The sequence below is a fragment of the Gambusia affinis genome, linkage group LG20 (genome assembly GCF_019740435.1).
Source record: "Gambusia affinis linkage group LG20, SWU_Gaff_1.0, whole genome shotgun sequence".
Taxonomy (NCBI): domain Eukaryota; kingdom Metazoa; phylum Chordata; class Actinopteri; order Cyprinodontiformes; family Poeciliidae; genus Gambusia; species Gambusia affinis.
The window spans coordinates 17,364,156-17,381,555 of NC_057887.1; the positions used below are offsets into that span (position 1 = coordinate 17,364,156).

Below are 17,400 nucleotides of genomic sequence, written 5' to 3' on the forward strand. Positions count from 1 at the left end.
AATTAAATCTTACTGAGTTATTTAATCAAGATTACACAGTGAAATTAGTCACATTTTAACAGTTTGCTTTATTATAAAGTTCAAAGTGCTTTATTGTAAAGTTCAAAGTGCTTTATCATTAAAACATCATAGCCACCAATTGTGAGCAACCAATAAACATTACATTTTGTCAAATGGCATCATCAGTCATGAATACACATCAAATATGTTAATCAATGTTCCATTTTCTACTGATAAAAGTAATAACAATAAATTAGAACATCAATTTATTTGAACGAAAAAAATCTAAATATTAAATACTTTTTGATCAAGAGTTTAATGGTTTCTTGTATGAAACAAAAGTTTAATATCATTAACACTACTGTGTAACATATAATAATCTCCTGTGATGGTGCATGCATGGACTCTCAAAGAAAATGGGTAATTTGTTTTCTGACATATTTTCTATTATCCTCACTGTGTTTCTCCACCTCTTCTGCTTTATCTACTTACTGACTAATATTCAGCTGGAGACTATTTTTATAGCTGTGAATACAGGAGGTGTGCACTCTGCACCTCAGCATGAGTCAGTACAGTTCACACTCTTCTCTGAGACGTCACACAACTGTTCACTCGCTCGACACCTTCTTTCAGACAAGGTGCAAAAGCTCTCTCTCTCTCTTTTCTGGCCAAGGTGGAAAACAGTGTTCAAAAATAAAAAGCATGACGTTTAACAACTGTCATCAACCACGCATAATGAAAAGCATCATTTTCAGCATGCAACAATTTTTTATTTTTTTTTTAGTGTGTCTTAAGATTATGACTGAACAATTCCACTTTTTCCATTGTTAATTTAACAAATGGAGCATATTTAATTGGGACATTTAAACAAATTAATTTGATTTATTGTATATAAAACACCAGAGCCATTCAAGATAAAAAAAAATAAAATAAAAAATCTGAATGCAATGCCATCTTCCTCACTGTATGTGGGATAAAGACACACAGATTTTTGGGTAATACTTTATTTGACGGGTCGTGAATAAGACTGTCATGATACCGTCATAAACATGACATAACACCTGTCGTGAACATGAGTAAGTCTTCATGAATATTTATTACTATTGTCATAAAGTGTCATTCGGTAAATCATGACACTTTTAATACAAAGTTGACATTATTCAAAATGTCTTGGTTATGACAACTTCAGCTTTATTAACATAAAGCTACATAATTTTTTTAAAGTTAATCAGTAATACTTTCATAACAAATTTATATTAGATCATGATTTCATGGTTAATGTCAAGTCATATTTATATATGTTTGTTTATTAGTTATGTTTTTATTAGACTGTCCTGTAGTTAGTATTTCTCTTGGTATTGAAGTGCTTCATTCATAAAGTGGTGTGGTTTGGTAAGACAAAAACATAAATGTGACATAACCACCTACCTTAGTAAACACACAGGTCAGTTGAGTTTCTTGGCTCTGACTCGCAACACATGAACCCCAGTGCACCTGATAATGCGACTCCCTGTCACAAAACTAAACAGCATGCTAGAAACTGAATTAGCAGTAATCACTGATGCAGGCAGCCCATGTACAGATTGTCACGTGAGTGTAGAAGTGTAATTTTCACACCACGACGTGTGAAACCTGAACTCCCATCTTTGCATTTGTTGCCTCCCTGGATAGGTTGGAGCACAAGCAGTGAGGCAGAAGATGCCTGTAAAGAGAAGGGATGCGTCACTGGATTAGTGCCTGAGAATCTGCCCCAGCCTCTCCTCTCTGAGCCTGCCGAGACATCTCCAGAAGGGCACGACACTCACCGCTCGCTTTCCCTCCACCAAGCCTTCCACATGAGCCAGCCAAGCCTTAGCTCCGCGCCAGGATGAAGAAATACAAGAAAACGCACGCATTCATGTTTCTCCTGCTACTTCACTACAGTTTGGGTAAGACTGCTGTTTTTCTTTTGCTTGTGTGCGTGTGTGTGGTTAAGACTTCTTGCCTTGCTCTTATCTCTTTAATCCTCTAGCATAAAGAGGGGATGTCCATCTTACAGTAGACTGTTCAGGCTGCTTGTGTGTTATTTACTTCATCGTATTTTGATATATACATTTGAATTTGAACTATTAAACTTGAATTCATGGATGGATAAATTATTTCTTATGCTGATCCTGGAAAAATGTTCTTTAATTCGGTCGGACTAGGATTGTGGCACAAAGGCTATCCGATAAAATTTTATAAATATGTATATAAACAGCTCTGGGAAAAATGTAGAGACCAGAGTACTGAACCCCATTGAAAACCTCCTGTTTACTCCACCAAATATTGATTTCTGAACTCTTCCTGAGTTAAAACAGTAGTAGTATTGTTTCTAAAAGAAGATGATCTTGTTTTTGTTGTATTATTGGAGGTCTGAAAGCATTGTATCTGTTTGGTTATTTTTGACCGTTTCTCATTTTGTGCAAATAAATACAAATTTTTTTCTAGGAATTTCTGAATTTTTGTCAGTAGTTCATAGAATAAATGAACAATGTTAATTTTACTCAAATATATAACTATAAAAAGTAAAATCAGAGAAACTGATCATTTTGTGGTGTCTTAATTTTTTCCAGAGCTGTATATAAATATACAGAGAGCATAACACACACAGGATATAACTCCATTGTTCCCACTCTTGTCTAGGATTTATGGTGTTCTTAGTGAATGACTGCAGCTATTCATAGTCCATAATTAGCAATTATTCATAAAGAATACTCATGGATGTTTTGAACATAATCTTGAATAACATCTATATGATTTGTGTAATTTATCTTATTTATGGAGTGCATTGAACACCTTTCTTTGCTTGTTTTTTCCTTCTCAGAGTATTTTATTCATCTTATTTATCCGTCTTGTTATACAGGGCAATCAGACTATGCTCCATATTTCTATGACAACGGTCCTAGCAGCATAAGTGGGAACATGGCCTTGTTCAGCATCTCTGAGGATACACCTGTTGGTATGTCCACTGTGTTTTTGAATGTTTCCTCCTTTCTATGTTAAGATTTGAATAATTTGTGACAGATTTTATAATGACATATGTCAGAGAAAAAAATTCAATGCACATTGTTTGGTTCTTAGGTCGGAAATTTCTCGAATATGTACTGGCGCTGCAGCTAATCACAGTTATAATACCTTTAGGATTGTGACGCACGTCGAAGCGTTGCAGGAAGAAAACAACACAGTGCCTTGCAAAAGTATTCATACCCCCAATACAAAGTAATGCATGATTATGGAGCTGAGGAAGCTAAGCCACAATTTTCAATCCTTTTTTGCAAATAAAAGTATGAAAAATGCATGTGGCAAGGGTTTGTATTTAAATCTTTGGCCTACATACAAAATGTATGGTACATGCATTCCTACCCTGACACATGGTAGTGGTACCTTCAAGCTGTGGGAATTTATTCCTTCTGCAGGGCAGCAAAGCTGGACAGGGTTGATTAAATCAGAAAGCAGCTAAATAAAAATTATTCATCCAGTAGCTGATCTGACTTAACTACTCATAAATTAACTATGAACTTCAAGTTATGCTTCTCAGAAATGTAGCCTTAAATTCGGACCTGTGTTTGGTGGTTGACAGGAACACAGATATACATCCTGAACGGGACAGATCCAGAGGGGGATCCTGTACGATACGACCTCACATTTGAAAAAGGATCCACTGAATATTTCAGGGTGGAGCCTAAATCAGGAAACGTGACTCTAATTCAGGAGCTGGACAGAGAGGTGAGCCTGCTGATGGACACATTAGATTTTTAAGCAAGCTAGCCCTTTCTCCAAAATCAACTGTAATCATATTCTTTCTCCAGAAACAAGATGAAATCTCAGTGATTGTCAGCATAACAGATGGACGCAATAAAGTAAGTTTGCTGTGTGGATTTTGTTTGCTCGATTATTATTGTTTCTGAACTACTTACAGCATACAGCAGTAAGTTGCACTGCTGTGCTGTTGCTTTGGGTCATGAAGACACTAGGTGTAAGGTCTCATGATGGTCACCAGAAATTATTCATAAAAAGATTTGACTAATGGTGCTAATATGTCATATTTGTGACAACAGATTCAAATTCAATAAATTAAAAACTAATGTAATAAATTAATTAGAAGTTGTACATGTGTCACCATTATACACAATATTGCCGACTTAAAATAGAAAATAGAGTTTTATTTATGTAAAGTAGTGTTGTTTCCTCTTAAATTTAATTGGAGAACATAATTTCATACTTTTTCTGAATGCTTTTATTTATTTATGCTGACTCATTTAGATTATTTTTTTCTGTTCTCCTGACATTATTTGCTACATATTTTTCTGTATTTTTGATGCAAAACGAGTGACTGTCAATAACATACTTTCCCTCCAGTATATTTGCAGTTTGGATAGCGAGTAACTGGCCTTATAGTTTAACCCTCCAAGGTTAAACTATTTTTTCCTTGCTTTCTGAAGTTTATCATTCTATAACTTTGGCTGTTTATGTAAACTGAAAACAGTGTGATCAGAAAATAATACATAACTGAATCCTATGAGTGATGGCTGAACTTTTAAAACATAAAAGTATTTTTTTAAATCTGTTTCATACTTACAATAAGAAATAATTTTCTTTTCAGTCACAGACAAGAATTTGTTATTTTTATTGTCCACAGGTTGTTGAGACTGTGAGAGTGTTTGTGACAGACGCCAATGATGAGGCACCAGAATTTCAAAGTCTGCCTTTTATCGCTGATGTTCCAGAGGTAACGTGCCAAATTAATACAAGCCTCACAATTTGTACTGTTATGTCTGAAACCTGACCATAAAGTTAAGTCTCTTTTCCAGGACACTGCTCCAGGAAGTAGCATCTACAGAGTCCATGCTATGGACAAGGACTTGGGTTCAGGAGGCAGTGTTTCATATTATCTGCAGGTAACTTTTCAGAATGCTGTTTGTTCAATTTTTTAGGTTTTTACTTTGAGTCTATATATAACTCTTTCATCTTGATCGAGCACATGGCTAAAGTGGAAAGAAACCGCTCTGTTTTAATGGAGAGAACCTCTTGAAAAACCTGCCTCAGCATGAACAGCCAGCTGAGTTGACCAGTTGTGTGTTGGAAAACCAGGAGACACAAATACTATAGAATCACTTAGCCAGAAATGTGTTTTATCTGTAAGAAAAACAAATAGTAGCAATACTTGCTCTCATCAGTAGCTTCATTAGAAAAGTAGAATAACTACTTGTAGAAGAACTGACCCAGAAGTACCTTCTATGGATGGAAAAACACAAAGTGCACAGACTAAATGGAAGGCTTAACTCTGTCCTGGAACCCAGCTAATCACAGAATAACTGAGCCAGGAGTACTTTCTATAGCGAAAACAATGATTCCTGTTTATAACAAACAAATGTTTCCTAAAGGTTTTCTTCCTTTTTATTTTAAAAGCTCTGAATCTACTATCTTCACTCCCATATCAATTTGAAAAGCTCTCATATTTAAACTGTAGCAGCTTTTATTCGCACAGGAAGTAACTCAAGATAACCTCATCCCACCTCCCTCAGCCCTCTTTTGAGGAATCCAGCTGAATTTAATGTTAATTAATGACATTTGAGCTCTTTGTAGCTTTCGACCTCCGAATTCTCAAACAAATAAATTTGTCCTGACATCTCTGTTTCCAAAGCCGTGTTACTATTTAACACAGTGTCTTTCTTTTTTATGCATTTAGTTTTATGTTTACTATTGTTTTGGGGGGGGGGGTTTCACTCAGTTTAAAAGCATGCATCATCTTTTCACATATGGTGGTGCCAGCAGCTGGTCTAACATTCAGGGTTAGGAACAGAGGTCAAGCTGTCATCATGAGAGTTGTGCTGCCATGTGGACGGAGGAATCGAGTGATGGGACAGTGACAAAGAGGAAGATTAATCTGATACCAAAGGGAGCAGTCTGGAAATAGCGTTACTTTAGTGGATTAAATTTCAATTACATTTGAGCAAAGCACTGAGAGCTTAATGGGAGCTCAGATCTGGTGTAGGCCCAAATACTGGCAATGCTGTGTTTGTTATAATTCATGTGTTAAATGTCAAATCAATCTGTCCATGGCTAAAACTGCTGAGAGCAAATAATGCATTAGCATTAGCTTGATTGCTTCTCGTTTCTGTCCCAATAACTGTTTGATTTCTTAAATCTTTAGAGTTCCCCATTTGCCAAGTTCACTATAGATGGACACAGCGGGATCCTCAGAGTAAAACCTGGCGAGACTTTGGATTATGAGACCACACCGACACATTTTGTGACAGTGGTCGCAAAGGTGAGCAGCTGTTTTCACTGAACTTGCAGTCATTAGGAGTTACTATTATCGTAAAAACATTTCAGATTTAAGTCATGTCTTTTTTGAAGTACTTTATACTGCAATACCTAAGCAAAGCCTTGGTGACTAAATCAATGCAAAAGCTACTGAGCTTTAATTAGCTGCTTTGGAAAGTGGTGAGATTTGTTTCTGCCAACAATTCTCTCACTTGCAGGAATACTGTGACAGTTTATATAGACATCTATTTTTATTCTTGATGAGTATTTTTTTTTGTCTATATGACAGGTCATAAATACTCAATGTGTTATAAAGGTCTGATTGATAAACATTGATCAAAAATACAGCAGCATAATCTTTACACCCATATATTTTTATGAGTTTTTACCCCTTAGAAATTATTTTATTGAAACCACTAATTGTAATAACTTAGTTTAGAAGTATGAAAGTCATTTTGTGTTTCTTATAACCTACTGAAAGTTGTGCTATAAGGAATATTTTAAAAGTTATTTTCAACTTGCCAAAAAAGGTTGTTTTTTTAAGTGTCTCTTGCCATAACTTTATCGTTATGACAGCAGTCAGGAACTTGTGCCACGTCTCTCTGAATGACCTCACTTTGAAAATGATTAGTTGTAAATGTAGAGTTGAGCCTTTTTCCTTATTTCATCATCCATCTCTGAATGGGTCACAGTAATACCACCACATTAAAGGAGAGGGTCACATTCAAATCATATTTTTTAAAAGCATGCTGTTTCGTATTAAATAGAATAATTTGAGTGCAGTGAAGTGCCTTTGTTTTCACAGGATGGAGGTGGAAAGTACAAAGGGAGGCACCAGGTGCTGACCTCCACGGCTACTGTAACAATCAATGTTCTTGATGCCCAAGACATGCCCCCATCCTTTGTGGGAACCCCATACTTTGGGTACATCTATGAAGTCTCTGTCCCTGTAAGACCTTTGCTCTCCATATGCAACATAAATTTTACAATATTGTTTCTTTCTTCACCCACTACTTATATTTTATTTCTTTTTTTTTTTGTAATTTCAGGGCTCTGAAATATACACAGTGTCTGCTAAAGACGGGGATCAAAGCAATCCCAACCCTATCCATTATTCCATTGTGAATGGTAAGAATGAAAATTTACAAAAAATATATCTCTAGTTGAGCTTCTTGTTGTTAATAATACCACGTTTCTTGATCTGACATGCTTTCATCCAGGAAGTGATGGTGTTTTTGACATAAATAGCACCAGTGGATGCATTACTCTAACAACTCCTCCATCTCTGCTGAAAAATGAACTCTATGAAATAAAAGTAAAGGTAACTTTCTTTTTTCTATTCCACCACAATCACTTTTTTTCGGGTGTATTCACCTTTCAGACAAACAGTGCCTTGCAAAAGTAACCAGAAGTGAACCAAAATTAAATAAACTAAATTTCACTTTTTCTCATTTTGTCAATCACAGACTTGATTTTATGTGATTACAGAGCACAAAAATTAAGACGTAGAAGTAAAATAATAAATGGCGGCAATTCTTTTCAACAAAAAAAATCTGAAAAGTGTGGTGTCAACATGCGCTTTAAGTGTAATGCACAATGTCTTCATTCTGAGCCTAGAAATCCTTACACCTTAAATTTTTTTCTAATATGCAAGAACAGGCTTCAATATGTTTACCGGGATTTTAGTCTGATTGACCAACACAAAGTAGTCCACAGCTGTGAAGTGGAGCCATATGGTTTTCAACATTTTGAAAAAATCTCTATCATAAAAGTGTGGTGAACGTATGTATCCAGCATCATTTACTCTGATACGCCTAAAGGAAATCTGTCCATCTATGTGACTGAAATTGAATTTCATTTTCCTTCCAATCCACAAATACACAGTTATACAACCTTTTACTGTCCTCTCACACAAAATCTCATAAAAGGCATGGGGACTTTAATTGAAATATGACAAAATATAAAAACATTTTATAGTGAATCTCTCACACGTATTGATCTCCAGGCATTTGAAGTCGGATCCAACAACCAGCTGTTAGACTACGATGTCACCACAGTGACTGTCCGGGTGGTGGATCTTAATAACCATCCTCCTACTTTTTATGGAGAAAATGGGCCCCAGAGCAAGTTTGAGGTCACCATGTATGAGCATCCTCCTGCTGGGGAGATCCTCAGAGGCTTTAAGATCACAGTGAATGACTCAGATCAGGTGAGTTCATCAATATTTCATCAAATGATTGGATCAATTCCTAAATATAGATTTTTTTTTTCATTCTAAGCTGGACATTTCACTGGCAGATGCTGTAATACCTCTATATACAGCATTACATAAATATCTATCCAACATTTCAAGTACAGTACATCTGATTATGCAACAAAAGATATTCAGAAAATCTGTCAACCATCATGTTTATCCTCTCCATCTGGCATCATAATTACCTTTTTATATGGGTATTATTTCTAAAACATCTACACCCTGGTTTTGTCACAACAATAAATTGGGTATGCACCTTTATATTCACTAGACATTTCTGACTGTTTCAGGGGGCAAACGCTAAATTTAAACTGAGACTGGTGGGACCCAGTAGAGTTCTTCGAGTTGTTCCCCAGACGGTCCTGAATGAAGCCCAGGTGACCATCATTGTGGAGGACGCATCTGGTATAGACTTTGAAAAGGGACCAACCCTATCTTTTAAGGTAAACTCTGGTCAGTGTACAATAAAATTTTATTAGGAATGACATAGAAACTGTACTTCTGCTTAAAGAGACTGTTTTATGTTTTAAAATAGTTTCAATGGGTTATAGGATGTTTTGTATGTGCAAAAGAATAACAAAGCCGAAAATATTGTGGACAACATTAATTCTGGTTTAAAGAAGCCTTATCTTTCTGGAAAGCCTTTTTTGCAGTCCAGACTTTTCTTCTGTCTTTAAGTCATTGCCATAAAACACCTTTTCCATAATATTTTTGTTAATGATGGTAAGACAGAAAAAGTTGTTGTCTTTTTTTTCTGGCATGTCTGCCAAAAACCTGGATAGCATACATTTAATATCTAAAACTTGTTATGAAGATTCAGTGACCCAAGGATACCACTGTGCTGCAGCTTTTAACATTTTTCTCCACTCCTGTAACATCTTTCTGAATGTTTGTCATTCTAATAAAACCTGTAGAGGTCAGAGGTTTGAAAGAAACTGGGTCACGTCATAATTATTCCCCAAAGAAATAAAAGTAAAGGTAACTACTGTTAAAGTGTGAGATTTTTCAAATTGCAATGAATGTCGCATTTATTTTTGATAGTTTTTCATGCAATAAATTCATCTCGAAATAAATTTCTTAAAATCAGCAGCAAGTCTCACATCAAATATTTTAGAAGCAATTCAAAACAAAAATGGAGTCCTTTCTTTATTCTCCAGTTACCAAATGTTTTATGAGAATTTAAATGTCTAAAGCCCCCCTGAATATAAAATGTAGATGACTCAGAAGTGCTAATTTAAATTTTATCCTTGTGTAAACAATTGAACTATAAAATAAACTGACCCGTCACTTTGTCCGTTTCTCTCTCCAGCTGCTGGCAGTAGAGATTGACACTCCTGAACGTTTCAGTGCGACGGCCGACATAGTGATCAACCTGCTGGACACAAATGACAACGTCCCCGTTTTCACATCCGAGTACTACATCGCCAGAGTGCCTGAGAACTCCCCGGGGGGCTCCAGTGTTCTGTCCGTCACAGTGAGTCCATTGTTGGTTAAACACTCCTCTTGTCAAATTTATGCACACAAACTTGCATAAATTTGCGTATATTTTTGTATAGTAAATATACAAAATGTGTTATTATCAAAAATTTTTTTTGGATATTTTGTATAATGTGGAAAATAATTTTTTTACCTTTACTTAAATTTTTCACATCATCAAAAAATACTTAAAATTACTTAATATCAGTGTTTAGTAACCAGCAATAAGGAAGGTTCTGGGCAATAAAGGCATCCACTGGAGAGGTCCCAGACCAAAACAGCTACATATAAAATCATCTCAGACATTTTGATAATCCCCAATATTTTGGTGAAAATATTATGTCGAGTTCTAATTAGACATTTTGGAAACTGTGTGCCCCAGTTTATGTAATGTTGATCTAGCAGTGTTTAAGACAGATGATTATATTGACAGTCAAATGTGGTGATGGCGTCATTGTCCATCAGGAACTACGGCTATAAATTCTGCAGAAGCATGTTTGACCAGCAGTTTGAGACGATGATCCAAAACATACCAGCACATCCACAGTGGTATAATCTAAATGGCTAAAAGTTGGACATTCACATTGAGATAGTGGGCACTTAAAAGCACCTGGTGGTTCACCTGATCAATAAATTGGACTGAAGTCACAACTCTGATGGTTTTTACAGGAAGGATCAGAGCAAACTCTACTTGCTAAGGAAACTGAAGTCTTCTGGAGAGCAGAAGTCTTCAGACTCCTAAACACACCTTTTAACTTTGTGGTGGCACCAGCCGTCTCCTGTGGTGTAGTTTGTTGAAGCAGCAGCTTATCTACGGTTGGGAGTGAACAATTTGATAAGTTCATCAGGAAGGCCAGCTCTGTCCTAGGATGTCCCCATCGCCCGAGTGCAGTTAGTGGAAGACACAAGAACTGTGGCTAAAATAGCATCACTGTGGGACAATGTCTCCCGCTCCATGCATAAAACTGTTGCTTAAATGGGAATTTATTTCAGTGACAGACTGCTGCATTATCGCAGATCCTTCCTCTCAGCAGTTTTAAGATTTTATAACCATCACCCAATCATCTCCCAACAAACAAAAACTCTTTGAGTATTTGCATGCCAGCTGTTATTTACACAAATCTTTTAATTTTCTTATACTTTGTTGCTTTTTGTCAAGATGATATAAGCATCTTAGATGCAAATTCTTCTGAGTAGAATTTACTTCTACTCAGAAGCAAGTTTTTATTTTTATCTGAGTATGTGATTTTTAATAACTTTACTCTACTACTTATTCTAATGTTGCAAATTTGGCTGAATTTTCTGACTGTTTGGCAAGATGAGGTTGCCAGTTGGAGGAACAGCCAGTTGTTATGTTTAGGGGGAAATTTATTTTTCAGTCATCACCAGGTTGGCTTGGGTAACTGTTCCCCTTTAATAAATGAAAACATAATTTACTGTTGTTTTTTTTTATTATTTCCTCATACTGACATTGTCTGACATTAAAATTTGTTTGATGATCTGAAACATTTGAGTGCAAAAAGGTACAAACAAAACAAATGCTTTTACAACACTGCACATTCATTTACTTCCTAACTGTGTTCAGCAGTTTCTTAAAATTGAAGAAACAAAGTAAAAACAAAATGTCTGTTTCAAAGAATCATAGCGTATATCATCACATAGTGTTCAAATGTCACAATGTAACATCCACATTATTGGATAAACAATTTCAATGTGTACATATTTTACAAAGCATAATGGATTAACATGCTGTACTGTTTTGTTTTTCTTCCAGGCGAATGATCCAGACTCTGGTTCCTGGGGTGAAGTCAAATACACGATTTATGGATCAGGATCAGATTTGTAAGTTAAAACCTTTTACTCCTGCCAGTTTATTATTACATCATTGATCAGATATAAAATTTCCTCACTTCCACAAAAGATTAAAGTAAGGAGATTTTGTTAAGCTCAACAACAACAACAATACTGGTTTGAATTCAACTTTTTATCAAAGACTAAAACAGGAAAGCCTGTCTTTACCGTACTGTTCAAACAGCTTTCTCCAAAATGGCTGCAAGATACCGACTAATCTTCTAATTGGATTGGAGGGTTAAAAATAGCCATCCTGGCCTCATCTCACATAGGCAGAGCCAATTAACATGCAATGTGACAGCTGGAGCTACGGAAAACGGTAGCTTTGAAAAGCCAGGCAGGCAACACGCAGCAGAGCAAAAGTGAGAATTTATGCTCGTCTGCAGACATCAACATTAATTGTGCGAAAGTTATCAGTTTCAAAGCGACTTGTGAATTTTCACTGAGAAGAAAATCTAGAAAAATCAACCAGATAAAATGGCAGAGATATCAACTAAAAATAAATTCCAATTTACATTTGATAAAACTAAGTATTTATGTGGTTGTATATTAATATTTTAAACATAGTTTTTATCTAGAGGGAAATAATCTTGGTTAAAATCAAAAAATCCTAACGAGGGGCCAGCATAACATGCTGCTTCAACTAGAATAAAGCCAAGACTCATACAGTTTCGCACCTTTTTCATACTAGTTTTGTAAAAATCAATAAAACAACTGCACAGTTATTAACTGTATTAAATCTGTCAATGACAGACAATCACCTGGTTTATGTTATCGTACATATTGTAAAACCGAACTCTTTTCATTGGGCAATATCAATTCAATCATATAAAACATTGGAAACTTACAATTTAAAGCCAAAGTCAGAGATTTTTCACAACAATGTTTTTAGACGTTATCTTATTACTAAATACAGTCCAGATCTGCTTTATTTATTAGTAGATATAGTGTATAAGCTTTAAAAAAACATGGTGGTGGATGTATATGTCAAAATACAAAAGAGTTCAAGGAATATCAATACCTTGCAAGGTGTTGTAAGTTCTGTCCAGTAGTTTACGATGGTGTCACGCAATAAAACACCTTAGACAATGACTCATTCAGTAGCTAATCTGGTGTTGTCTGCAGATTTGCAATCCACCCATCAACAGGCCTTATCATCACACAACCCTGGACCAGTCTGGACGCAGAGATGAGGTCAAAATACAACTTCTATGTCAAGGCAGAAGATTCAGAAGGCAAGTACAGCATAGCTGAAGTCTTTGTCAGCGTCCTTGACATGAATGACCATCCTCCGGAGTTTGATGAGGAATTTCAAGAGAAGACCATGATCATTGGGACACCTGTCAAAGTTCAGGTACATTTTTCGAATCATTATATACAAATGTAAACTCTATGAGTTGGTCAAGGAAGAAAGCTGAAGAAAGCAAATGCACATAGAAATAATTTTGTAAAATTATTTCTATGTTCATTTGTCTAAATATTTTTTCAATAGTGTACTAAAATAATAGTGTACACTCGGGGAAGGTTGCAGGGAGTTTCAGAAAGAAACAAACTCCCAGTATGACAGATCCTTCACCTGGAGTGTTTTTAAAAGTGCAAGCTTACTCTCATTCATGTTTCTGGTGTTGATCAAAAAATTATTTTTCCAGTCAATCTTACAACCCTTTCCTGGTTTATGGAGACCAGGAAAGCTGCTTTACCTCAATGTCATGTTCTCTCCTCTTATCAATTTAAAGCGTGACAGTAATAATTGAGCTACATCTTAAACTGGAAGGCGTGGACTAAATTGAACTGAGACTCTGTGGGAAGACTTTAAAACTAATATGCTCACTGCAACTCTTTCTTCATGCAGGCTGTGGATGAGGACGCAGAGTCTCCTAACAACGTCATAGAGTACTCCATCATGACAGCCGATCCCGACAACGCGTTTGACATCAATGCAAACACAGGGGAGATCCAGCTGAAGCCTTTCATCAAGTCCATGGAGATTGTGCACAATATCACCAAGCAGAAGGATTGCAAATGGTCTCTGGTGGTCCAGGCCAGGGACCGGGGATCTCCATCCTTTAGCACAACAGCTGTGATCAACATCGATATCACAGAGGCGGTAAGACTTTTGTTCTAACTCGCAGCATCCTTCCTCTTCCTCCTTCTGCATGCCTGAGCTGTAGCTTGAGGCAGTTTAGTATGAAGCAGAGAGCATCATTACCATGCTAATGTTACTTTGTTTTATCTCCATCTCCACAAGCTCCATCCTGTTTGCATCCTGAGTTTTTTTTTGTCTTGCTCTTTTATGTAAAGTATAAAAATTAGATATTTCTGAAACTTCATAGCTATTAAACACAAGTTTGTGTTTTCCTAAAATACCATATATTCACAGTACATTCATTTTGTCGCCGTTCATCATGTTTTTGGCTTTGTTTCTGTGTTGTGGTCGTGCTTTTTCCAGATCAAAGGTCGAATGGTTTCATACTTCATGGGCCTTAGCAAGCGTCCGCTGACGATTTTTGGAATTTGTTCCAGCATTATCACATCGCTCATTTTACTGACCATCTGCATTTCCACAATCCTGTACTGTAACGCAGTGAAAAAGTCCAGAATCAACCCTGAGAGTAACTATATCAAAGTGATCCGCAGAATGAAGTGAGACAGAGCCGGTACTTCAAGATCTAGCTCCAAGCATTGGTTAGCTGGTTGTTGTCTGTAAAAGAGTACTGTAACAATTTGAAAATGTTTTTTGTGTGTTTTTATTTTTGCTATATTAATGACAAAAAAGTGAAAAATATATTATTACAAAAAATTTTATTTTTTTTTAAACCTATAATCTCAATATTTTTCTTTAAATAGAGCATGACTTGACTAGGTGATATTTTTTATTAGTTTATTTTAAAGGTGTGCACCCCTGATGAAGATGAAGTCTCAAAATAATATCACCTTTTACCACAGTTGTATAATCTCATATTGAAAAATTGAGAAAAATCCAATTTATAATTTAAGATAATTTAATCAGTTGGGAGAAAAAAAATTTAGTTAAAAACTTTACTTTTTTGACAGAATTATTGAGGCCTCAACAGACTTTTTCTTTTCCTGCGTTGCACATATAGTGTGGCCTCATTCTTTTGAGTACTAGGCACCAGCCTGAATGAGGACCGATATTTATCTTGCCACCATACCCAGTGAAGAGGAAGTCTGCTAAAACTGGGTCATCATTGGGTTTTCCAAATGGATCATAATCCAAAACATGCAAAATCAAAACAGAAACTGTATATTTTAGGGCTGTCACAGTCTTCAAAGTTAATGAGTGTGTAACTGTGCTCAATTTAAATGTTGGGTTTTTCAAAAATTTTCATTTTAGATTATGCAGCTTCAACAAAAATTTTATTTTTCTTAAAGTTTTTTTATATGTCTTTACCAGGGGTGCCAACAAGTGCACCAGTATCTGTATCTATTTTCTGACATAAGCACCACATTTCTGGTCAAAAGAAATTGTTCTTGCGATTCCCAAACAGTCAGAGAAACCCCATTGCAGCGCACTGCCAGACGTATTCCCAACATCTAGTAACAATAGTTCTAGGCTTTGTGTCAGCAGTTGTATTTATTAGAGCAGAGTAAAATAGAAGAATGAGAGTGAGTGGAAAACTGTTTGCGTGACTAGTAGACATGTTGCCTGGGCCTCCTCTGTCAGTGCTTTGCAGCATCCATCGCTCATGCTTGCATGCTCTGTAAGAATGCTTTACCAAACCTTTGATTCAGATTCAACTTGATTGTATTTGTGCTCTTTTACAGACTCCTCTCAAGGGGCCTATGGCAGCATTTTTAATGAAAAGTAGGGACAATCCTCTGAGAGCTTTAGGCATTGTCACTTTTATCATTCTCGTACTGGTAGGAGTGACTGTGATGATCTCTACAGTCATGTACATGCGCAACTCAAAGTCAAACAGAATCATGCCAGTCCGGCGCATCATTAAGAAGCGACCCAGGGACCAGCAGACTTGGAAATTCAAGATTCCTGTCATCAAGTTGTCCAGCCCAGCAGAGAAGTTTCTGATCAGTGACCCAGAAAGCAACCCACTGCAGGAAACCAGCAGCCCCAGGCTGAAGCCTCCACCTCCTAATGCTCCTTGTCTGCCCCCTCCGCCTCCATCTAGCTCTCGGTTAATTGAGCGGCCCCGGGCGGTCCCGACCATATCTGGTGCACTGGCCTCCAAAGGTTCAAAGAAAGCAAAGCCTGGCCGCCGCAAAGAGGGAAACATCAGTTCTGCATTGGTGTCTGAGCTTAAAATGAAGCTGGAGCAGAAGATTAATGAGAATAACCAAGGGTATTATTAAACAGAACCTCAAACACATCTGTTTTAAGGATTACTCAGCCCATTTATCAATGGCTCTGTGCTCTTATCTTACATGCAGCCGTTGTGATGATTGGTTGAAAGATCTAACGTTGGAGTTTTTTCCCCCTCATATTTAGGTCTTAACAGATATCAAAGAAGTAGGCTGCACTTCATCCTCCACTGTATTAGATTTAGAGAAGTGTGGAGAGTCAGTGGTGCAGTCGCAGATAATTCACCACACTGACATCTTGAGGAGGATTATGTGATCTTAACAGTAAGAAGCACTACTGTAAGTTGTCCTGGGAGAGAATTACTAAGGTTTAGTGTCTATACATCAGTTGCATAACATCCCGAAAAGTCTGATGCTCACAAATGTGCAGTGTTTTCAGCACAATTTTTTTTTACCTGGTTAATTCCCATTACAGAAAGGTGTGTTTTCGCTCAGTGGAGCATGCAGCTAAAACAATATGGCAACATTTTACAATGAAGTGCTAAAGGACCTGTGTGTTGATATTTTTACTGTGTTACATCAGCCGCTTCAAAGCTGAGAAGTTGCTCCTTTGTATGAAGACATTGTGCCACTGTAGTAACATGAGCCTGCTTGAGTAATTCTAGGAAAGAAAATGCTTTTATATACATGAACCTGCATCCGTTTTAAGTGTACAGCACTGAATTATTTTTAACTATATGACTACAAAAAATCTAACTCCATTAGTGGGGAATTGTTGATAAGAGCTTGTCATGCTTGAAATTTCCAAGCTGACGTTGCTGAGAGATTTTTATTTAAATAAATGTTTATCTGGAGCATCTTTGTCAAACATGTAGAAGCTGTGCATGGATACTTTCCATCTCATTCTCAAATGCCTTTCAATGTAGGCAAAGAAAATATCATTGCTGTAACCATAACTCGTATCTGGGTAGTTCTTAACTTATACTTATTTTAAATAAGTTGAGATAAACTATATACAATAAATATGAATTTAACTTGCCTGGTCCTTTGAAAAAAATTTATATTGTCTTTGTACTGTCTTGATTTTAAATAAATATTTGAACATATTTTGATCTATGTTGTGTTCTTGTGTAGAGTCTGAATGTCTGCTCTGTGATATTAAGCTATGTTTAATTATATTAATGTTCATATAAAAGTACAATAATGAAAAATGAAAAACTGTGCATGATTGAAACCTATTTAAAAAACAGAAG

General features: G+C 36.3%; 1 protein-coding gene across 1 annotated transcript; it reads left to right on the top strand.

The window, feature by feature from the left end:
- The first annotated feature begins 1,684 nt into the window (after positions 1-1,684).
- Positions 1,685-17,253, top strand: LOC122823392 (cadherin-related family member 1). Its single transcript, XM_044102968.1, has 17 exons — positions 1,685-1,928; positions 2,885-2,980; positions 3,602-3,747; positions 3,831-3,881; positions 4,661-4,750; positions 4,833-4,919; positions 6,176-6,292; positions 7,094-7,237; positions 7,338-7,416; positions 7,509-7,609; positions 8,294-8,497; positions 8,833-8,985; positions 9,852-10,016; positions 11,793-11,860; positions 12,995-13,223; positions 13,722-13,976; positions 15,656-17,253. The coding sequence occupies exons 1-17, from the start codon at positions 1,868-1,870 to the stop codon at positions 16,196-16,198; spliced, it is 2,589 nt and encodes an 862-aa protein (XP_043958903.1). The 5' UTR covers positions 1,685-1,867; the 3' UTR covers positions 16,199-17,253.
- Positions 17,254-17,400: the final 147 nt, after the last annotated feature.